The 23,923-nt window shown below is 50.1% G+C and overlaps 1 protein-coding gene across 2 annotated transcripts in view; it reads left to right on the top strand.

Moving 5' to 3' along the window:
• Positions 1 to 23,923, top strand: part of SETD3 (SET domain containing 3, actin N3(tau)-histidine methyltransferase) — a 55,101-nt gene that overhangs the window by 5,975 nt on the left and 25,203 nt on the right. For both annotated transcript variants that reach the window (XM_024567388.3, XM_024567387.4), the window contains exons 2-6: positions 1,900 to 2,009; positions 3,719 to 3,811; positions 5,849 to 5,997; positions 6,918 to 6,990; positions 7,291 to 7,547. In XM_024567388.3, coding sequence (XP_024423156.1) covers positions 1,907 to 2,009; positions 3,719 to 3,811; positions 5,849 to 5,997; positions 6,918 to 6,990; positions 7,291 to 7,547 — 675 coding nt within the window. In that variant the 5' untranslated portion in view covers positions 1,900 to 1,906. The remainder of the gene's footprint in view (positions 1 to 1,899; positions 2,010 to 3,718; positions 3,812 to 5,848; positions 5,998 to 6,917; positions 6,991 to 7,290; positions 7,548 to 23,923) is intronic.

Below are 23,923 nucleotides of genomic sequence, written 5' to 3'. Positions count from 1 at the left end.
TAATAATTGAGTATGCATTTATTTTTACTGTCTTCCAAAGGCCTTTTATCTCTTAGGTAGAGAGGTTGTTGATGGACTTGCTAAATGGATTTTCTTTTAAAGAGAATCTTTAAAGAGAGTCACATTTTGAGCACTCTGTAGGTTTTTAACCGTCTTGATACTGAGGAAGAGTAGACACGTGGTGAACTCCTGGCACACTTCCTCCTGGCAGACACCCCTTCCTTTGAGCAGCGGTACCTGGGGTTGTTTGTAGCATCCGCTTGTCTGTTAGTTCTGTGTTGGTATTCTACGTATTTTCTTTTTTCTTATATGTTGTTTAAATCCATTTTTTACCATTGTTTCTCTCCAGATAATTCAGTAAGAATTGGTTGTAAATTATACCTGATTTCAACCTAAACTTTCATTTAGCATTGCACCTCTGGCTAATATTTGGGATTAACTTGAGTGAATGCGTGTGTGGGTATGTGTAAAGACATTTAATTTAGCACATCTTTATGTTTTTCTGATGTAGATCTCTGAAATACTGAAGGTAAATATGAAACTTACGAATGTCTAATAGGTAGTTTTTCCACCGAGAGCGTTAAGAGCGTTCAGGATACCTACGCAACTGTTTCGTTCGTTGAAACTTGGAATCTGGCTCCAGACTCAGCTGAAATCAGAGTAAAAGTTATTCATTGTGTGTGACAAATTTTTGAATTCTAAAGGAAGAGGGTAGGTAGTTATTTCAAAAGAATGGTGTTGGGGAAATCTGTGTTAGCTAAGAAAGGGGGTTGAATTTAGGAAACTTTTTCATACTGGATCCTAACGCCATCTCACACTTTTTCTGAAAATGTAGTTTTCCTTGTCAGTGTACTTTCTTCCTTGCACCGCTGTTGAGTTCCTGTCTTCATGCATTTGAAGAAGTTCCGGCCGTGAGCCTTGCTCTCCACCCTACCCCTCCTCCTCAGAGGCGTGGGCTTGGCCTTCCCTTGTTCTGCCACGTCCTACAACAGCCAGTGCGGTCCCAGCACACAGGCTCGCAGAGCGTGCTGAGGCCAGCGCCCCTGGGCTTCCAGCCTGCCTGTGTGCAGGACAGAACACTGCGGGGTTTCAAGCTGGACGCCGCGGGTCCCTGCTTGGGACTTGGCCAAGCAGCAGCTGAGTCTAAGGCCCTTGACACAGCTGTTGTTACCACTGGCCTCTGCAGGTGTGGCAGGGACACAGGGAGGCCGTGGGCAGGATGTGCCTGACTAGCATAGAGCATCATGCGGCAGAAGCTTGTGCGCCTGGTCAGAAGTGGCTGTCGGAAATGGACTTGGTCCTGCTTTGTTGCTTTCTGACAGACCGAAAATTCACCTGCTTAGGGAGCAGTCTTGGACATTTCTCATATGCTAGATCATACAGGACCTCGTTCGCGTTCTGACAGAAGCCCTGAGCAAGGCATCTGAGTTTTCTGAGGAGCACAGTAAGGGTCACATCAGCCTCTCCGGGAGAGACCGCGGGTGTGTGTGTTTTCACGCCCAGGTGATGATTTGTGGTTCGTGTGCACATGCATAACTTTTTCCCCTGCAGTATCATGAGGTAAGCGTATTAGCATACATGATAAAATCGATGTAACTTAAAGGAAATTCTGGAGTAAAATTTCCTTCTACTACAGCTTTTGTAGGGAAAAAGGAATGCAGTTTTCTTCCAGAGACTCCGAAGTAGACTTTTTTTCCATTTGAGAGCCTCTGAGTACTAACTAGTATTTACTCTACTTTATTATTTTTTTTTTCTGGAAGGAAACTTCAGGATATGGCCCGTGGGAGATAAATTCTTAGCATCTTAAGGCTTAGCTACTGTGGTGCCACATTTTATTTCTTGACTTTTTTCCTTGGAAATGTAATGTTTTCTCTTTGTCTTTTTTTCTTTTCTTTGTAGTCAGAAAATGGGTAAGAAGAGCCGAGTGAAAACACAAAAATCAGGCACTGGTGCTACAGCAAGTGTGTCACCGAAGGAAACCTTGAACCTGACTAGTGAGCTGTTACAGAGTAAGTGGTATCATTGGCCTTCCCGGCCTTCTGTGGGGCGTGTGCATTTGTGCCTCTGCCCTGTAGGGCTGTGCGGGAGCGTCGCCGCCTGCTGAGGCATGAAGTTAGCCGCGTGCCCTGGGCAGTTACAGAACCCCTCTGCCCCGCAGTCTCCCCACCTGCCAGGTGGGGCTGCTGCTGCCTGTAGGTGCCGTGTCACTGTCCGTGGGTACCAAGGACCTGGCGAGGCCTGGACGCGGTGCTGGCTGTGTGGCTCCCGGAGCGCTGGCTTCTCTGGGCGGAGGTGGACAGAGACGGCCTTACTGTTTCAGCATGTGGCCTCAGATCAGTCACTTAACCCTCTGGGTTCCTGTGGGCGTCTCGTTAAATAGAGACCACCTTGGGGGGAGGAGGAGGACCACGTGAGCAGGGCACGTGAAGGCGCATGAAGGGTGCTCAGGCCCACAGCGAGCGCGGCATCCTTTCGGAGAGCAGGCCCTCGGAATGGGGCCTTTGTTTTCAGTGATTCAGTAACGCTTTTTCAGTTTCCACATGCTGAAGTCATGAGTTCTTGGTTAAGGGAATTAAATACCTTGCTTTAGTAAGTTTGTATAAACTGGTAAGTTTTTAAAAAATGGTGAGTTTAAATTGGTTCTGTGTGTGTTTTTAATTTAGCTATGGTTGCTCGGTTAACTTACTACACTTGTCTCTTTTACTTGCCCCACCTGTGTGGATCACGTGATAGGCTAAACCGCACATGAACATGTCTCCCCTCCTGCCCCAGGAGGGAGTGGGCCCTCCACAGAGCACTGAGGTACTGAGCGCTCCCCACCCGTCTCCCCCACTGGACTGGGGGCAGCCTGGGGCCAGGCTCTGCATTGTATTCCAGGGCCTCGGCCAGTGCTGGTTGAAGGAAGGGTGAGGAGGACTGTCAGCCTTCATAGTCCTGCGGGGGCCCATAGCTAGCTACTGTTACTTATTCCCACAGGTACTCCTTTCTTGCAGGACAAAGGGGCCAAGAGGGTTAGCAGGAGCATGGGAGGGGCTCTCTTTAAACTGATACAACTGTGTAAAGAGGAAGGCGCTGCCTGCAGGCCAGCTGGGTGTCCAGTGTACAGCCTTTTAAGACACCAGCCCAGTCTTGGCTGTTGGTTCCTTCGGTTCTGGTTCTGCAGCAGAATCTCAGCTCCTTTTTTAGCACTGACTGTGCCTTCTCTTTTAGAGACTCCCCCAGAGTGCTTAATATAGTGCCTTACACACGGATGTGAAATGTTTGTTGACTGAGAGTCCTTATGTCCAATTTAATGGTTCCCCTAGGGAGCCATTGTTACGGGGCTTAACTAGAAAGAAATGGGAGCTTTCGGTATTAGCTTCTCTTACCGTCTAGGACAGTTTTCAGCACAACGGTCTGCATTTTAGCATGGCTTTTTAGAGCTTCCTGTTCACAATTACACTCCGAGGAAAATGTATCAGCAGCAGGAATGAGGCAGATGTAAGCCAGGCGCTCACACTTGAGCGCTGGGGCCCCAGTTGGATAGGTGGCGAATGAATGGTGTCAGGGTGGATGTGCTTGACAAGTATACCTCATTTATGCTTCTCAGGTTTGTCATCCTGGCTGTGGTGTCTTTGTCCTTTAAAAATAAATCAACAACCACCCCAGCCCCCTTTCTTCTCAAGAGCACGGGTTAAGGTGAAAGACACGTCTGAGTCCCGTGGCTTTTATGTTGCAGAATGCAGCAGTCCTGCCCCTGGCCCGGGGAAAGAGTGGGAAGAATATGTGCAGATCCGGTCTCTAGTGGAGAAAATACGGAAGAAACAAAAAGGTACATTTACCATATTTTAAGAAAATGGTGTAGAGGCTTGGCCTAAGTCAGAAAGGTGTGGAGAGTAGTCAAGGTCTTGGTCATTCACTTTCTCTGCAAGGACGTTGTAGAAAGAAGGGCCGCCAGACTGGGAGAGACAGGACTGCTCTCTGACATGCAGTTGCCTGCTTTGGGGGTGGTGGTGGTTGTTTTGGGGGCTAAAGTGACACAACTTCCATTTACCTTTATTTTATGAAATATATGTTTAAATCTGTGTTTCCATACCGTGCCTCATTCAGGGTTTGAGGTGAGTCTATAGTGCTGTGTGTGGTCAGCACACAAGTATATACTGATCGGTTAATGTTCACCAGGATTTATGATGAGCTCAATCATATTTTGATTAAATAAGAGATGTAGGTCTATGTCCCAAGCTGCGTTTTTACGGGGTGTGTGCAGGAGACGTTGGCCTTACTGTCAGCCAGGCTAGTGATGGGCCAAGTGTCAGCTGAAAAAGCCCATTCAATATTCCTATGGTTTTAGTTCTGTAAAGCACAAAACGGGGAGATTGGTATTCAGGGCCACATGGGAGGCAGAGGAGGAAGCATAACAAGCAGCCTGCTTTTGAAAGGATGAGAAGAACCTTCTGGGGCTGCCTTTTGTTTATTGCCATAAAAGTGAGTCCGAAGAGGGTTTGTTTCTTTGCTCTCTGAGGCAGTAGCCTTTCGCTTCCCCACGCACACCTGCACACATGCAGCCTTGGGCTGGATGGTCTCGGACCCCCACATGGTGACAGCCCTTTTATAGGGTGCTCATCTGCCCCAAATGTAGCCTGCGCTAATCCTGGCTCACCGGAAATGTGGCTGAAAAGTTCTGTGTGTCCTGCGTGTCTTCTGAGTAGAAACTGTTCACTACAGCTGACACCACACTTAGGAGGGCTCATTCGCTCTCAGGAAGTCTCAGACGATCCCTAACAAAGTCAGTTTTCTTCCCTTAGCAGGGATTTGCATATCTAGCCTGGCACAACGCCGCACCAGGCCATTGCTGCACGCGTGGACCTTTAATTACAGGCTGGTGACATGGCCACCAGCGCTTGGGCTGGCTTCCACGCCCAGCTCCTCGTGTTGAGTTCCTATTCTTCTCCCTTGTTTCATCAAAAGAACAGTGATTTTTCCAGTGCATGGCTTTTTATCTTTTTGAAAGATATTTCAAGCTGAAAATTCCAGAAAGTGATAACAACGCCTAAGAACCTACTGCCCAAATTGAATACATGTCAAACCTGTTTGAGTTCTCTTTCCCTTCTTTCCCCCTACTGGTCTGATTCCCTTTCCCTCTCTTGTTTATTTTATTTTGTATTTGTTTTTAAGAAGTAACTGTTACACATAAAGCTAGCTGAAGCCCTAGGCCTCCATCCCGACCCCTTCCCTTCCCCCTGGCGGGGGATGTGGTCTTTACTGTGAAAGTTTTTCTCCTTCATGTATAACCCCATGAACATATATGATAGTAAATGGTATTTTTAAAATTGACATACATGGTATCATTCTACTTGATGTTTAAAAACAGTGTCACATTTTGTATTGACACCGTAGACCCAGCTCGTTGAGGTTGCTCCCCAGAACTCTGGCAGAGCCCTTTGGTTTTGTGCTCCTAATATCAGGGCTCGTCCTCACGCATGGCTTCTTGCGCACGTGCAAGCTGCTGGCTTTTGTTCTCGTGGGAAGCTTGTTAAAGCGAGTGTGCGGACTGGAGACGGTATGTGGACTCACGGGACTCACGGGGGGAGCTGCTCCGTCAGTCTGCAGCAGTTAGGAAGGTTTCTACTCTTTCCCAGCAGATTACTTTGGGATCCATAAATGTTTCTCTGTAACCCACAGGAGTTTCGGATTTCAGTTCACCTTTCCTGTCACTGTAACTATCTGGTGATTAGCCTGATTTTTTTCAAGATCAGAGTGTTACTATTATTTCCCTTGTTAGTTACTGTCCTTTTTATTTTCTGAGAGTAGCATGAATGATACATGTCCTAAAAGTAGCTCTTGTTTTATAAAACATGGATTGATACAGGTCTGTCTGTAACTTTTGATGGAAAAAGAGAAGATTACTTTCCTGATCTAATGAAATGGGCCTCCGAAAATGGAGCTTCAGTTGAGGGTTTTGAAATGGTCAATTTCAAAGAAGAGGGCTTCGGTTTGAGAGCCACGAGAGATATCAAGGTGAGTGTATAGACTGCTGGTCAGCGGGGGGCGTCCAAGAGCGTCTGGATTGTGTCGTGTAGATGACACAGGTCATGGAGCCAGATGCTTGGGCTTGTTCTGAGGCCTGTGGCCTGGGGGCGGGGGCAGCCAACCTTTCCTGCCACAGTGGTCCCCTCACTGACCCCGTGTTTCAGGCAGCCCCTTGTAACTCCTCTTCCTTGGGAGCCGTGACTGGGGACGAGTCAGTTCACATTGCTGGGCCTCTGTCAGGAGACCGTAGAACGTGCCTCGTGGGGTTCTGAGACCTAACTGTAGAGAAGGGTGTGGGCTCCGGTGGTCTGCAGGCAGAGCACCCAGGCCCGGTGGTGGACTGGGTGTTGGATATGGGTGGGTGGGGAACGGGCACATTTGGGGGGAAATTAGTAAACTGAAATCTGTCCTATGGGCTTGCGCTCTTGATGGTAGCTGTCATGTTCTGGAGACAGGAACATAGAGGAGGGACTGTCACTCCAGCTTCAGACACTTAGTAATGGGAGTGGTTCACACGGACAGAGGCTTTTGTTGGAGGTGGAAATTTTGTTCTTTTTTTAGTTCTTAAAAATATAAGTATGGTAAAGAATAAAGCATCTTTGTGCTTTATCCCAATTTGTTAAACTTACTTTATATTAAAGTCAGAAGTCTCTCTTGTTGTGGTCTTCCCAGCATATGCCGTGAGTTTTCCCACCGGAGGCCAGATCTGAAGGCGGCCCCCACTCCTTCACTGACAGCCCGAGTGCTCACACTCACCCTACATCCGGGGAGTGGGGACGAGGTGCCGCTGCGCCTCCTTCAGGTGTCTTAGTGGTGGTGGGCTTACGACCACGGACACGACTAGGCTGAGGCTGGAGTGTGTTGTGTTTCCATGAATCTACTGTGTGTGTTCTTGATTTTCCTTCTAGGCAGAAGAATTGTTTTTATGGGTTCCACGGAAATTACTGATGACTGTTGAATCCGCTAAAAATTCAGTTTTGGGTGAGAATAATTTCTGACTGTTCATAGCAAAGTGAAAATGATGGAAATGCATAGAATTTCATTTTGTAGAGCCAAGGACCATATTTGGTGGTTTTTTCAACTAGTGAACTTTCCCCACAAACTCCCATTAGTTGTTTTACACCCTTATAATCTCATGTAGTAGATGAATTTCAAAAGAAAGATGCGTGTCACTTTAAATGTTACAGTACTGCTTATATATTTCCATAACTTTAATAACAGAAATGAATACTTTTTAAAGAAGTTGTGGAACTTATGCTGTTAACTTCTGGGTTACTTCAGGGCCCTTATATTCTCAAGATCGAATTCTTCAAGCCATGGGAAATATCACACTGGCCTTCCACCTGCTGTGTGAGCGAGCCGACCCTAACTCTTTCTGGCAGCCCTACATTCAGACCCTCCCCAGTGAGTACGACACTCCCCTCTACTTTGAGGAAGATGAAGTTCGGTCTCTGCAGTCCACCCAGGCTGTCCATGACGTCTTCAGCCAGTACAAGAACACAGCTCGGCAGTATGCCTACTTCTACAAGGTCATCCAGGTGAGCCGCTGGCTGTTCTCCGCCTGTCTGTGTGCTGGGGGCGGGGTTTAGCGGGAAGGGAAGCCGATCACACGGATGTTCACTGGACACCTCAGGATGCCGCAGCATTTTACATTTCAAGGTATTCTAGTCCATTGTGTCCACGTTTACAGAGCCAACACTGAATGTGGTTTGAGTATATCTGACTTCATCAGTGTCCACTGTTAATATAAACAGCAGTTGCTCCCAAGTTAGGAAAGTCACCAAGTTCTTATGAAAACAAGTTGTAATGAAAATTTAAACTCTCTACAATATAATAGAAAAAAGTGCTCTACATATAAATTTTCCAAGAAAATGAAAGTCCATTTATGGGTTCTTCCTATTGATAGTAAAATATTGACAATCAATTTACTAAATTATAATGCTGATTTCCTTGTTTCTTCAGAGTGTACTGTGTATTATGTTAGTTTTATTAGTTCTAAGTAAAAGTTGTAAGTCTCTGTATGGTTTGAACGAGGCCTCGGGGCCCACGCTGACAGGAGAACAGCTTCCTGTGAGAAAGACATGGTGGCTGAAGCCACTTCTGCTGGCCGCTGAGGTGGTAACGGAGCGGGTGGGCTCGGGGCTGGCATTTCGGTGGCCACCTGCTGGTTCAGATTACTTTCTGTCTTTAACTTGCTTTACCAAGTTCTTTTAAACAGTCCTTCTGGGTGGGTCTCCCAATCTTGTTCTTCAAAATCATTGTAATGAATTTGTATAATTTTTTCCATGGGGCAAAAATACCCAGTCTGTCTGGGTCTCTGCTGGTCTTCTTGGTGGTAGCAGGGGCCTGGGCTAGTGGGTTTTTATGTTTTGCACATTGTGTTTACATCGTGTTCTTGAGCTGTTCCATATACAGCGTGTCCTTTAGATGTTCAGCAGATGATAGTGGGTAACTAGAAGCCTCAAGCAGGTCCTGGAATAACCGTTCTGTTCGGTGTGGATAACACTGATGAGATGCCATAGGAATTTAACTCTTGTTTATACCAGTTGGCCTATGGTAAGATTGGTTTCCTTACGTGTCATTTCGGTTAAAGTCGCAGACCCCGTCCACAGTGGGAAGAGAGGACTGCCTGTACCTCGTGTTAAGATGAAGCACCTGCTGGTGAAACGTCGTACTGCAGCTTAACAGTTGAGGTGGAGGAACGTGGACCCCAGACTCTAGCAGCTAAATTTAGAACCGTGGTCCAGCCAGCGGCTGGGAAAGGCCCGTGTGCATCGGCGGCCCTACGAGGCGAACTTCGTGTCAGTTTGTGACAGGGAAACCAGGGAGGAAGAGAGGGTTCATGGCAGGAGACAGTGTAATGGCACTTACAACTGTCTCAGGGTTTTTTGTTTGTTTCTTCAAGAGATTTTATTTATCTTTAGAGAGAGGGGAAGGGAGGGAGAAGGAGGAGGAGAGAAACACTGATGTGAGAGAGGTACCTCAATCTTGTACATGCCCGGCCTGGGGGGGCTGAACCTGCAACCCAGGTGTGTGCCCTGACCAAGAATTACGCTGGTGACCTTTTACTTTGCAGGACGACGCTCAGCCAACTACGCCACCCCGGTCAGGGCTGTTTCAGAGTTCTAACCTATAAAAAGACCTCTAGCAGGTCAGGACCTTCCAGAGTTTAGCTCCAAGTTGGGCGTTTTGTGATAGAAGTCAGTGGAAAAGTAGGATTTGGCTTAAACCCAACTTTGAAGTAATGTGATTATGTAAAAGTGAAGCAAGTTATATCAGATTTGACTTAACATATGTGAATGATAGTCCAAATATTTTTTATTCATGTCAACGAAAAAGAAATGAATAGATCCTGGGAGTGAACTGTTCGTTTCATTGATAATCCCATCTAATGGACCAGGTCCTGCCGTGTGGGTGCCAGCTTGTCCTAAGGTTAAAAGCTCTCTGAGGGACATGCACACTTTCCTGTGTTGTTGAGCTTGAATATGGTGCTCTTTTAAGTAAGTGCAAGTGTATAGGGTGTAACAAAATAGAGGCATATGTATAAAATTACTATTTTCCCAGTGATCTCATAATTGAAGTGCTTTGTCCCACTTTACTTGGGTTTCCTTTTTGGTGTTGATCAAACAGTTTGAGAGGTGCAGGGGAAGGTGTGTAGGTGGAGAAACGTGTGTGTGCATTGACTGCTGGGAGATTCACTTAAGGCATGCGTCCGTCGCAGCCCGTCCACGCGTCCTGCTCGTGCTTCGGGATGAGTGGGCGGTTGAGCCAGCAGTTCTCCTTGAACAGGCAGCCTCTCCTACCTGGCTAGGGCTGTCCGGCAGAAGACTGGGGCAGGCATATGCAGGACCTGCTGAGCACAGGGCCACCGAGGGGCAGAGCGAGCTTTCACGTTGGTTCCTGGCTTCTGTAGCGGTCCGGCTGAACACAGTTGCTTCTCTCGTTTTTTGTGTGTCCTTGCGACAGAGCAACAGAGAGCAGTGGCAGATGTGAATTGCCAGAGGTAGATTTAGCCCCTGTTTTCCTAAAGCTTGCACCTACCTGCAGAAGTCTGACCACACACAGGGCCTCAGGAGAGACCATCCAGTTGGAATGAAGACCCCCCGGGCATCAGCTTCCTTTAAAGACCCTACTCCCTGGGACCGCCGCACTGTATGGCAGCATCTGAAGCCGGGTGTGGACGTGCGTGTAGCCTGTGGACTGGAGCGGCACTGGAAGGGACAACATGCGGAGCATTTGTGTGACGTCATCTCCTGGTGGCAGTTTGGCAAGGCTGTCTTCCACATTGTCCCTCGCAGGTGGCAGGGTCTCTCTGCAGTTGGCGTTTATGCTGCGCTGGTCCTTCCCCTCTGCCTAGAAACCCATATGAGCCTCCTTGGAGATAAACCAGCCTACCATCTCCTCCTGACCTTGGACTTACTGTCTTCTTTTTGTTTTTAACCTACTGTAGCCTCTTGATTGCTTATTAATACAACTAGTACTGGTTGTCTCAAGTGTGAGATGCCACACCTGGGGACAGGGGCTAGTATCTCTAGGGATACAAAGATGTTTTACACTTTTTATTTTGAAATAATTTTTCAGACTTTCAAAAAAGTTGCAGTAAGTACAAAGTTGAATGCGTGGCCGTGGGTATGGGAATCACACTGGTGACCCTTTGCTCTGTGGGATGACGCTCAACCAGCTGAGCCACCCTGGTCAGGGCTGTTCTGGAGTTCTAACCTATGAAAGTCCTTCCGGCAGCTGAGGGCCTCCCAGAGCTCTCCTGACCTCACTCCCACTTGCATTTTTCCCTGGGGACAGTTATGTTCCCTTTGTGCCATTTTTGTTCTCAGCCAGCATCATGGCAGTGTCGCATCTTCTCCTGACTGAGGGGCGGGGGACGAGGGGTGTGGAGAGCTGCAGAAGAGCAGAGGGAAGGCACGGGGGAAGTGGTTGGGGGAGGCAGTGAGAGTCAGGAGCACTGAATCGAGACGGGTTCCTTGGGTTGTGGTAACAGGAACTGGGTAGCGATTCCAGGACAGAAGGGGTGGAATGATGTCGGTTTCCAAGGTCTTTACCTGAGTCGCTGGGGGCCAGTTTCCGTGGTGCAGTGGTGTTCTGCACTGTGTTCTTGTGGCAGGGGTGGGGGGGGGCATGGTCAAGGTGGGTCGAAGCAGCTTCTGAACACAGCCTAGGGAACTCACAGCCACAGCTGATGCCCATGCCACCTGCTCACCTGGTCAGAGTGACCCTCCCTGGTGTGGCTTTAATCCTTACAGTCACCTGGTGAGGGAGGTTTCTCTTCCCTTTGCAAATAGGAATCTGACTGGGGAGCAGGGTGCCTGAGGCTCACAGCAGGTCAGCTGAACCCCAGCCCATCCTAGCCACCAGCTGGCCAAGCCTCTGTCTGTCTCTAAGGCCGTTTCAGGATTAGATCTGGGCCACAGAGTGGTCTGATGTCAAGGGCAGAGCTGCTTGTTGAAATCACTCTGGCTGTTCCTTTCCAGACAGCCGGCCCCTGCCACGGCTTGCTGACTTCGAGGCCCCTGCTCGCGGGGCCGCCCCTGTGCCTGTGCCGGCTTGCTGCTGGCCACTCCTTCCAACTGCTCCCTGAAGGAAAGGCCTCCCGTCCTGCCTTTGTCCCCACTGTCCAGAGGTGGGGGGCGTTCACTCCTAGAGGAAGCCCATAGGCCCATGGTTTCTCCGCAAGCTGGGATAAGGCCCTTGGTTCTCTCTCTCTCTTTTTTTTTTTTAAATCATTATCCTTATCAGTTTGACTTTTAATGATGTGAAAAATGCAAAAACACCAGAACCTTAGGAGACTCAGGCCAGGCTTGCATATTCTCTGGAGAGTTCCCAGTTCCTTTACCTCTGTCAGGGCCTCTGGCTGTCTTGCTGAGACACCCTGTCCTCTGTCCTTCTTTGCCCCTGGTAGCTGACCTTGACCATTAAGAATGTGTTAAATGTATAAGATGTTCTTATTGTGTCCTTACTTAGGATTTCTGATTTTGTAAATTACTCATCCTAAACATGTATCTGATTTTCATCATTTTCATGACGTAGACCATATCTTTTGTACTGCTGTGGAAATTCATTTTAGCAGGAAGTCTCTGCTGGGCAGATTATTCACAAAAATGCCGGGTAATGTAATCATTGCTGTTGAGAGCAGCGCTTCCAACGCTGCCCTGCTGTCCGTTCTGCACCCAGCCGGCCAGCTTTGACTTTCCCGTGGACGTTTTTGCAAGATGCAGCCGGTGTACTGGAGGAGGAAGGACAGTCCCTCAGGGTGAGCCAGTCGCCCGCTAGGTCAGTGTCATCCCGGTCAGGGAGAGCTGGGGTCCGAGTCTCCTCATCCTGAGAAAGGAGGCAGGAGCCGGCCGGCCTGGCTGGGGACGAAGAAGTGGTGCCCTGCCCCGGCCTTGGTGGGGCAGGGACCCGAGACCGTCCTCGGGTCTCCGCCAGGCCGTGGCCGCGCCTGAGGCAGCGCTTTCCCTTGTGCGGAGATGGTAGTCAGAGAGCCTCCTCGCAGAGGGTGGCAAAGCGTGCCTCCTGAGAGCCTTCCTGTCATCTTTCTTCGGAGCAAAAGGGTATTTCATCTTCTGTCTGTGGCAAGTCCCCCCCTCCGACTGAAGCATCCCTGCGGCACACACCCCTGCGGCAGGCACCCGCTGGAGCCGACGCTCACAGAGTAATCAGCGGCTCACCTTCTGGGGATGTATCCTTAGTTGAGTAAAAAGCGATGTTGAAGGGCACAGGTTTTAAAAATGGAAATTTAGAGGAGGGAGGAGGAGTACATTCAGCCGAGAAGCTTGAGGACTTTCTGGTTTTGTTTTTAAATAGGAGATGTGACACTGGGGAAGGTAATCATGTTAACGTAGGTGATCACGTACATTTGTCCAGGGCCTCACTCTAGTGAACTGTGCGCGTGACCGCCTCAGCAGTCCGGCCGCACCATCACCGCATGAGGCCGGTCTGTCCCGCTCACGCAGTTATGAGATGAGAAGGCTGGCACTCGGGGTGGCCTTGCCCCAGTGAATGGGGCCTCGCCTGCCCATCCACTGAAAGGCCCTGGAGCCCCTGTGCAGAAGTATCCGGTGTCGAGACGCACCATCGGTGGGCGTTCCTTGGGCCACTGCTCTGCGTCTCAGAGACGTGCCCTGGCAATCCCACCCTCTCACCTCGCTTGCTTTTTCTTCCAGAGCACACGTGTGTCTTCATGGTCTGTCTTTGCACCTGGATTGTACTCTCACCGAGAGCAGGGGCTCTGCTTCCTTTTCAGCCAGAATGTGCCTAACACATAGAACATGCTCGGTCAGTACTTGTTGACTGAATAAAGCAATCAGCCAGCGACCAAAACAGCAGCGAGTAACATTTACTAAAACCCTGGTCGGACGCTGCAGGGTTTTAATTCCTTCTGTCAAAGCCTGGTGAGGGCAGGCTCACTTTTACTCTCCTGTGAAGGACAGGCCTGTGAAGGTCTCACAGCCAAGGCAGTAGCCAGGCTGGGTCCCCAGATCAAGTCGGACTCTGGAGCCCATGCCCTCCGCTAGCGTGCCGTGCACCTTGCTGCCACGTCCAGGGCATAGAGCCCCTGCCGGCGTGTCACCTGAGTGCCCCGGCTCGGGTCGTCTGTCTAACCCTCTTCCGGCACCTGCCGGGGCCAGGAGCAGATGTCTGTGGCCTGTGGCCCTTAGCTTCCTCCTTTTATTTTTTTCAGGATGTGTGCCTGTTTCTTGGGGTCAGACAGCTTTCTAATTTTCCACGCTTTGTGAAAGATCAGCAGTGATTCCTGATCTCGTGTGCAGTTTCTGTCGATAGCCAAGGTCTGACTTTGGGGGGGGAGGGCGGGAGGGGGTTCTGGAAAGGACTTGTTTAAAATGTCCAGGGCTTTCTTCCTATCGCTTCCCTTGTTCTGGAACTCGTTCTCCTTCTAGCCCCTCTCCCTCTTGATCTTCTTCAGGCTCACCCTAGGTGCAATGAAAATCTTATCATCATGGTGCACTGGTTTCCCATTATGCCCAGGATAATCTCCAAGGCAGGGCTGCTGAGATGGCCCCTTCTCCCCTGGCCCCTTCTCCCCTGCGTCAGCCGCCTCCTGAAGTGCCCTTCCCTCCCCTCCCGTTGCAGTCCGCTCCCCAGGCTCAGAGCTTGCCCAGCTTCTTCTGGCCTCAGGGCTTTGCCATCTGCTGCCTTTTTGCTGGGGCTTCCCCCATTTCTATGACTGCATGCTCCTTCCTGTCTTCTGGTTTCAGCTCAGATGTCACTTACTAAGCGAGGATTTTTCTCACCATAAAGTAGATCCCTCTGGTCAACTCCACGTTAGTGTATTGGAGAGACAGAACTAACAGGATGCGTGCATGTATAAACGGAAGGAGATTTATTTTAAGGAGTTGGCTCCGGTGATTATGGAGGCAGGCAAGTTCAACATCTCCAGGGTGGACCAGACCCTCTGCCTTCAGGAAAGAGTTTAGCTAGCAGCTCTTTGATAACTGGTTTATATTCTTGTGGGCTACTGTGTTTTTCTCTGTTACGAAAAATTTCCTTCTGTGCCCCGCAGAAGGCTGGGTGTGACATGCAGTGTGCTTCCCTGACACTGTCGGCCCCCGTCTGCAGTCCTTCCTCACACGGCGCTCACTGCCTGGGGGGGTCCTCTGCCGAGGCACACTGTGCTGTTGCCTTCACCTTCGACCTGATCTGCTTTTAGGTGGCACACGCCCCTCTGCTACCGTGTCCCATCACGAGTCCCTGCCAGCCGGGCCTCCTGACTGCGCTCCTTCTGTCACCTAGTGAGTCGCCCTCCGCTGCCTGTGCACGTTAGACACCAAGTTTGTCCCTCCTGTCCTCCTGGAGGTCACTGGGCATGTCCACCGCACGGGTGACTGGAGCAAAATGCCCCATGATTACGACTGTTTGCCCTGAGTTACTACTTTTAGGTTCACCTGTGTTTGTTAGTCCTCGAGTTTTGTCACACGTTATGATTCAGGTAGTGTCCTTTCACAGTCAACTTCATTCTTTGAGCTCTAAAGGAATAGTGAGTTCTAAAAACTAGGAGTGAAAATGCAGTACGGATACTATGTTCATTTTTATTTACATTCCGTTTCATCAGGAAGAAAACTGGTAACAGTGTTCTTGTGTTTCTGCTAGTAAGCGAGTTTGACTGAGTATCAGTGGTAGGTCCCATAAGGAGGTAGAAAAGTCGTGTGAGGTCCTTGCCTTCTGGAAGTTGATAGACGAGCTGAGAGGGAAACAATGAGCAGGACGTGGCAGACCGCAGCAGCGGTGACTGGGGCTGCGTCTGCTCTCTGAGCCTCGGCAGACTGAAAGGCAGACTTGTCTGGTTGAGGGGTTCTGTCTGTGAAGGTCTGGAGCCGGGCAGGGGAGACAGTCCGAGCCCAGTAGAGATAGCGCCCTTGGGACTGAGGGGCTTCGCTGCAGGTCTGCGGGGCCCAGCTCCCCCAGTCTGACGTGGGCATCTCTCTGGGGTGCCTGTGGCGTGTGGCTCAGGCCAGTGTGGGATGAAGCAGCTGCTCATGTGATACCTGCCTGAGTGGCTCAAACTCTGGGCCTTGGTTTCCACCCTGTCTCACTCTTAGACTTGAGAGTGAGGCAGAGATACCAATAGATATAAATGTGTTTCTAAAATGTAGAGCATGTGATTAATACAGTTAGCCCGGAGGTGGGTCTGTACACCTTCCTCAGTGTCATTAGGCAGGAGAGTTCCAGTATAGTGTGTACAAGGTAAGAGGGTGGAACTGAAAGGCCTGTACAGGAGAGGACAGAGGGTGTGGGAGAGAAGGGCGCGGAGGGAAGGAAGCGGGCATGCCTGAGGGCCTTCAGCAAGCCCTGGAATCCAGCAGCCACGGGGCCTGGGGCTGGTTGCCTGCTCGGTTGAAGATTACGTGGCACCCGGGAGGCCAGTGACCAGATAGCGTGAGGAATTTGAGAAGTATTTTAAGATAGAATCAACAGGTCTGGTGTTGCAGCGGACGTGAGGACTTTGTGAGATACTGAGGGTGATCTTGATGTCTCTGGTGTAAGTCACTTTGACCTTTCTGCTTGCTCCTAAGCTGACTCGACCAGCCTTTCTCTCTTTCAGCCTTTATGGTTTAGAAAGGAAATTTCTGATCCTAAATTTCTAGCTTATTCTAACCCAAGACACACCAAAAGTAATTCTGTATCTGAGTTTTCTGTCCAGACAGGTTTATTTTGTACTTTGGAATATATATTTCAAGCAGGAATCTTTAGTATGCAAAAGTCAGGCCCAGAGCAGATTTTTATTGTGAAATTACAAGCTGTGAGTGCGAAGGTCATAGTGGAGGTGCTCAGCCAGCCTTAACCTCGGTGACGCACAGTGGCTGTCTGAACGATACCTGGTAGGCGGGCAGCTCTCATTTCAATGCACTGGTGATTTCCGGACTGACTCTAATGAGCTCTAGAATCTTTTGAGTTGGTCTCATGTTTTCCCTTAAATGCTACAAAGTCATTTAAAATTAATCAGCCAGTTTTTATTTGGCAGCGTTTACATCAGAAATGCTACTATCGGCTCTGAAGTCCTCGCTCTTGGGTGCTCTTTTTCATTGGTCTGAAGAGAATTAGAGGCCACGGTTCTAGAATCAGAAGGATGTTGGTTTCCTGTTAATGGGCAAGCAGACTAACCTGAGGGACGACCTAGATGCAGCGTCTGTGACAGGCAGTGTGTCCGTGAATGTTAGTGCGGGTGTGAAATGGAGTTCTCTTGAGTTAGTGGGGTGTTGGACTGGGCGAACTGAGCACTCAGGAATGGCAACCCAAAGCCGAGAAAGGTCCCTGGGGAGAGTCCGTCTCTGTCTCTCACACACACTAACACGCCATGCAGTCCCACGGGAGTCTCCCTGCATCTAGGCCTTTCCCTTTGACTGGCATCTTGTGCGATCAAGACCACTGATAGGTCAGGACCACTGTCAGACCTGGGCAGCAGCTTTCAGTCTAGTGGGGAAGCAGAGCCGGGGCAGGGACACAGGAGCAACTGGGGGACTTGCCCAGAGGTGAGGGAGACAGCAGAGACCGTGGGCAGGCAGGAAGGGCTTCCGGAGGTGAGGGTGTCCGCTGACACCGAAGAAGGCCCAGGAGCTTGCCAGGTGGAGGGCAGAGGGCACAGCATGGCCACTCATTGCAGCTAGCGCATGGTGTGCCATGGCAAGAGGCAGTGGGGGTGGGGAGAGGCAGAGGCCGGAAGGGAGAGAACAGAACTGGCGTGTGGCGGCACTTCACTCGACGCCTACAGCTGCATCCCTGCACAGCTCCCCTGAGTCCTCACGGCAGCACTGCTCGGTCTGATTATTACTCCCATTGACAGGGAAGGAAGTCGAGGCCTGTTTGGTTGGCCTGCTTGTTCCAGGACTTAAATTATTTCACACCTCATCATCGGTACACCAGCACTTCAATTCATGTCTGACTCTGAAGTATCTTCTCCACTGTATCATGCAGTTTCATCTGGTAACCATGGCAGCTGGCCAGGCATTCTGTAGACATTTATGGAGAGCCGGCTGCTCGGTTGGTCTGATTGGTATCTCAGCACAAGCCACTGAAACCGTGTGAGCTGTGGACGGTGCGCTCTGGGTTCCTGTTGAATGGATGCACCAGAGGCAGGGTGGCCTGTGCTGTCCAGGCGCCAGCCAGGGGAGCGCTGGCCCCAGGCAAGGACTCAGTAATCAGCGACTAGAGAAGAGACACAGCTCCTGGGTGGGGCCTGGCGCAGGTCGTGAGGAGCCCGCAGTGCCCGCCCTGCCCAACACAGTGCTCTGGGAGTGAGAAGTGCCGTAGGAAAGTGACAGCGGACCGCATCCAGCTTGCCTGAAGAAAAAGGCACGCCAAGCCAACGCATTGGCTTGTTTTCCTGTCTAATTTAGAGGGGGTGTTTAGTCTCAGCAAGACCCTCGTCCTGTCTGAATGTGGACCGAGTGAGTGGACGCGCCAGGCTGTAGCAAGGCCACCTGCAGGTTCTCTTCCCTGCCGGTCCTGCCGGGCACTCTCGTCAGGGTAGAGACGGAGACCTGAGAGGCCCCGGTCAGATTGTGGGCGAAGAGAGACTGCGGAGGAGTTTCCGATGAAGACGGAGCCTCTCTTGGTTGAGGAAGTGCTCTGGCTCTGGATGGGTGCAGGGTGCATGTGAACGGGCATCGTCTGGGCGTCAGCGCCCTGGAGTCCTCGTCTCCCTGCGTAGCTCATTTTGTGACGGGGCAAGTCAGTCTCACTCTCTGAGCCTCATTTCCACACTTACAAAAATAAGCGGTGGGGGGGATCCTGCAAGGGTGTGAGGCCAGGTGAGAAACAGGAGGAAAGGCGTTTTTAGATACAAAGCATTTTACAAATGCATGTGATTCAAAAAGAAGCTACCTGTCAGTGCCCTCCGGGGTCCTGAACCGTGATTCTTGCACGAGGTGTGAACCTAGCAAGATGTCCCTGGAGGCTTCCTCCCTGTTCAGTGAACTGTGGGGGACCGTCGCAGCCAAGGCGACAGAGTCAAGGGACTGAGGAGGGTGGGGTGCACGCTCAGCTGCGTTTCTCAGTCCCAAGTTCACAGGCTAGTTGGGGACATTAGACAAATGGGGGAAAGCTAAATGACAATAAAACATGCAAATAACATTTTATGGCAATAGAAGGATTTCAATAGCTTGTATAGGATCAAAATTCTAGGCAGAAACTGCTAAGAGAAATGCAGAAGCGGGAAAGATTCAAGTGATTTAAGAGTTTGCCACATAAAAAATACAGCTGTACTTTACAGGCAATAAAGGTCAATAACAGCTTCCAACCGTTAAACTTTATAAACTGCTTTTTATGAGATTTATCTACAGTCTCTGCAGACATCATATATGGCAAGTAACAGAAAAAGGTAAAAATAATATGTATCTATTGATGAATTAATTCTATCAGAGTAATGACACTTTGTCAGTTCTTTAAAATGGCCAGTATCAATAGAATAAATGTGTAATAGGGTGTCAGGTAGGGGACATCGAGTAAGCCCCTGTAGTGAAGGTGAAGAGCTTGGGCTGTTGACTCCTGTTGACTTTTTGTTCTTTAAATTGAGGTTTAACTTACACACGTGAAGTGCACATGTATCGAGGTCAGGTTAGCTTTTGTCCTAAGGAGCCACCGCAACATCGAGCTGCGCAACGTTTCTAGCACCGCGGGCGGCTCCGGGGCTCCTTTCCCAGTCAGTCCCCAGCGCCTCTTTTCAGGACGTAGCCTGTTCGGTCTCTGTCACGATGGGTTATTTTTGCCCACTGATGCGCTTCCCGTGGGCAGAATCTTAGATTGTGGGCCGAGTGTGGACCCGTCCCCCTCCGCCGCCTTCTCCTCAGCGTCACGTCTGAGTTTCCCACGTGCGTGCTCCACACTCTGCTTACCCTCCTCCTCCTGGGGGCGGGCACTCCGGGTTTTCCCAGCTTGTGACTGTTATGAACAAAACCTGTCTAAGCCACCTCGGATCTGTCTTGTGGACGTTTGTGTTCCTTTCTTCTGGGCGCTCTTGGGAAAACAATCCCAAGAGAAGGAAATACTCTGAGAAGTGCTGTCTTGACCCAGGTGGAAAGCTGTTCTTTAAGAGATGGCAAGGATGGGAAAGTGCTCAGAACTTCTCCCTGTGTTTGTTGGTCATGTGGAGGAGATTGATAGTATTCTTCTGTAAAGTCTAATTTTACAAAGGGGGGTAGGATTGAGGGTGGGAGGTGGGGGTGGCTGGGGTGGGAGGGAGTGGTGGGTAGAAAATGGAGACAACTGTACTTGCACAGTGATACAAAAAGAGGGAAAAAGTCTGATTTTATAGAAGACTGTGTGGCTGAAGAGTAGGTGGAAGGGGGAAGGTGTCGCCTCTCTGGCTTGGGTCTCGCAATGGTAAGAGCTCTGCTGTTGGAGCTGACCTGGCAAGGGGGTCCGTGGATTGCGGGCCAGATGCTCAGCTCTTGCTTTAACATCCTTAAAAATACACGAGTACACGGTGCTGTTTTGGGGTACCACCAGTCCCCCTTTTTCTGCATTTGTGTCACGCAGTAGGAAGAGTGCTAGATTCAGAATCAGGACACCTGGATTTGAGTTACAGCTCCGCTTCTAAATAACCGAAGGGACGGCAGATCCCTTCGCCTCAGTTCCCCATCCGGTCAAAGAGGTGCCAGTCACCGCGTCGGTCGGTGCTGGGCAGGTGGAGTGAGAGGTGTGAGAGCGCTTTGTGAAACCTGGCTCCTCATGTAAACGCGGGTGCCTGCTCCTCGGGCGCACCCAACAAAAAACGCCGCTGTGGTGGTGTGTTGATACAGGGTCACACTCGGAACGGTTAAACGAATGGGTTTGGAAACTCCTCCACTTCTAGCTGGGTGGCCCCGGGCAGTTTTTCTGGGGCATTCATTGTGTTTTATCCAGAAAACGGGGATAATGATGGCACCTATCGTACAGGGTTGCTGTGAGGTTTGAATTCAGTAATATCTGCCTAACACGTTTCATGCGCCTGGCACATAGTAGACACTCAGTAACGTGAAGTGTTCGTGTTGTTACTGTCAGTGGAGTTGAATAGCAGTGATATGCAGGCACTGCCTCCCCGAGTCAGATCCTCTTCTGCACACGCCGACCGCTGCTCTGAGAACAGGTGCGGTTAGTTCTTGAACCAGGAAGGCTGGGTCCTCAGCACTATGTCGTGAAGTAGGGCTGACGGGTCACAGAGGGTCCACTGTGGGGAAGCCAGACCCTCAGCATCCCCCTGCGTCTTCCCTGCTCAGCAGACCCGGAAGTGGAACTGTTCATTAATGAGTCACCTGCTTAATTTTACTCCTTTCTTCAGTGGGGCCATTTTGAGTCTCTGGAGGGCTGAGAACAAACTTCTTCTGCTCTGGTTTCCATGGCTCTGGGCCTGATGTTCTGGGCATGCGATGGGTGTCTGGGGAGTAAGTTGTCACCATTTGCGGGTCAGGCCCAAAACTGGGCTAGAGGTCGTGAGAAAAAGTGGTGTGTCTGGGATCCTTGGCCCTGCTGTCAGAGGCCTTTGGGCGTTTGTTTTTTTTTTTTTTTAGGTGAAATTATTTTTTAAGTTATAACCCATACAACACAGAATATTAGAAATCACACAGTAGCTTAAAGAGGAGAAGGAAGGTTTTATTTACGCTATTTGGCAGGGGTTCTGTGGCTTAGGAAGGTGGGGCCAGAACCCTCATGTGAAATTTAGCTTCTCCCAGACTGTATTTTGCCTTCGTTCGTGCATGGGCGCACCTGTGCCCGGGAGGGGCGGGGAGGGGTTTAATCGGATGGCAAGGATTTTCACTGTTCTCCTGTTTGGTGGCAGTAAACCCAGTTCTGGACTCAACTCAGGTGAGAATGAGTCAACCTGGGAAACATGTTAAAAATGGTGTTTCTGGGCTCCACCCTCAGGGCCCATAGGCCTGGACCGAAGGCCTGGGTGTAGCACCCCCAGGGAGAGCGCCCTGGACTGCAGGACGGGGGGAGGGCAGCGCACTTGGGATTGGAGCCTGTTTGGAGCAAGTCCCTTATGCTTCACAATTGTCGTCTGTTTCAAAGAACAGAAACAGGTGTATGAAGCTGAGGAGACCAAAATAAATCCAGAAGCGTGTAAGGTAGGCTGTATGGGGGCCTGCAGATTGCCTGCTTTTCCTAAGTAACTTTGGAAATTGAAGCACCTCTTCGCACCCACAGGCTCCGTGCATCTCCACCCACTGCCTCCTTCCCCGGACAGGCTTCCCCAGACAAGCCCCCCCCCCCTCCTGCCCCACTGTTTCTGGTGCTCTCTGCGCGGACACTACCTGCCTTCCTGCCCCTGTGCAGAGCGCTCACTCGCACACCCCTCCTCCATGAGTCTGCCCTCTCTCTCTCCCCAACAGTGTCTGTCACGCTTCTCTGTAGGACTAACATGTGCCATTTATTCTGTCTGGTGTGACATGTCATGCCTTGCCCACTGGATTCCCTGCGATCACCTGGTTAGCTGCTCATGAGTCGGCAGCCCATCTGACTCTTGCTGCCCCGAGGTGTCTTGCACAGAGTGGACACTCAGTGGTGTCTGGTGAACGGGTGGCGAAGCTCCACCGGGATGCACTGAAGATGCTGAGCAAGTGGGCGCATTAGCAAGTCTAGGATGAAACTACGCTTTCATTACCGTCTAGGAAATAATAGCTGCTTTGGTAATTTTTCTGAGATTGATCAAAACCTTTTTAAAAGTTTCCTGTTTTTTGTAGATATATTTCATCTTGTAGTTTGCAGAGTATCGCAGGAAATACTACATTTATTGCATTATGTCCTGTTCTTTTTATGGACATGCATTTTAAGCATGGGTAGGAGACTGGAAGATGTGATTATTTCAGCCATTCTATAGCAAGTGCCTTACTCCCACTAAAAGTCAGTGGGCATTTTCTAGTCTTAATTTCTGTGTTGGTCCAAAGGTATGTTTCCTGGTCAGCATGTGTGCCCGTGAAGTGACTGCGTAATTTCAAGTACTTAAGATTTAGTTTTCAAACCAAAAGGTTGATTTGCAAAATGACCACACTTGTGGAAGGTAGCGTGATGAAGGAGTGTGGCTGGGAGAGGGTCTAGGGCGCTCTTGGCTGCCCCTGCCTCGGGAGAACCAGCCGCTCCCCCAAGTCCAAACACCACTGGCTATGGGCCCCATCGGCCGGGCGGCGGGTTGGGCATGTTTGTGTGTGAAAATGAAAAGCGCGGGCGGCCTCTGCCCAGCTCGGCCAGCAGGGCTATGAGTGGGCCCGAGGAGGTTGGCCTGGCCCTGCGCCTGAGATCGGGACTGGGCGCTGCCTGCCTGGCCTGGGGCCACTGCTCCTCTTGTTCAGATTTAAATGTGCTTCTGCTGTGGAGGTGCCCCCTTTTAATAAAGGGCTCATTTTTTTAATTCTCCACCTTGGTCAGGGACCACTACAAGACGGGCAATCTCTTGCTTTTCCTCCAAACTAAGTTTGTGATTTATGGGGAAAACAGGAAGCAGGAACTGTCCTGGGTTTGACAGGTTCCCTGGGAGAGCCCCGGGCTCCCTTTGCCAGGCCTTGCTCCTCCTGACTCCTCCGGCCACCTCTCCTCCCAGCGTGCCGGTGCATCTGGGAACCTGCGTCCACCAGACGGGAAGCCACGGGGTGGCAGAAGCCAGTGCTGTCTGGGTGACTTGTTTTCCATTTCCTGACACAGCATTTCACTCGGGAGTGGGCACTCTGTAAATGTCTGTTGAATGAGTGAGTGAGTGAATGAGTGAATGCCACGGAATATTCTCGCGTAATAACCTGAGAGCAATTTCATACGGTTTAAGAGCAAGTGCTAGGTAGTCGTTTGCAGACTGTGTGTGTTAGAAATTCACAGGTCACTGGAGGTCACATGAAGGTTTGGAGGAAGAGGGATCTTAAGCTGTCAGGTTTGCTGAAGTGAATCAGAGTGGGGGGCGGGCTGAATTATTCTAATTTGGAAAGTAATACCAAACGTTCATTGTGAAAATTGGGGGGAACCATTTTCACATCAGGATTTTTTTCAGGGATAAATAAGATTACTTCCAGATTTTGCAACTTTTTTTTTTTAAAGAAATTGAAGAATGAACAGAAAGAAAACAATGGTCATTTTGCCGAGCTCAGAGTCTTAATTGACGGAGCTAATGATCTAGAAAACCCTATGTTGGAAATGTCACTTTAGTCTGTGTGTCTGGAAGTGCAGATGGGGAAACAGATTTTTTTCTTTTTGCAGTAACTTCATTAAGTGTTTAGGAAGAGTTCTCTTCTGCACCACCTTCCTCAGCCTGAGGAGCTGGAGACTGAATCCAACCCTGCTTGTCTCATGTGTCTTATGGAAGCGCCAACCCCTGCCCTTCACTAACAGACCCGCATCCTCCTCACCATCCCCCTCCTCAGCGTCTGCTCCTGGCAGAGTGTCTGGGTGGTGGCTGACACTGCCTGGCCAGTGAGGTGCATCG

Source organism: Desmodus rotundus, chromosome 7 (genome assembly GCF_022682495.2).
Source record: "Desmodus rotundus isolate HL8 chromosome 7, HLdesRot8A.1, whole genome shotgun sequence".
Taxonomy (NCBI): Eukaryota; Metazoa; Chordata; class Mammalia; order Chiroptera; family Phyllostomidae; genus Desmodus; species Desmodus rotundus.
This window is presented reverse-complemented; position numbering and strand designations above follow the sequence as displayed.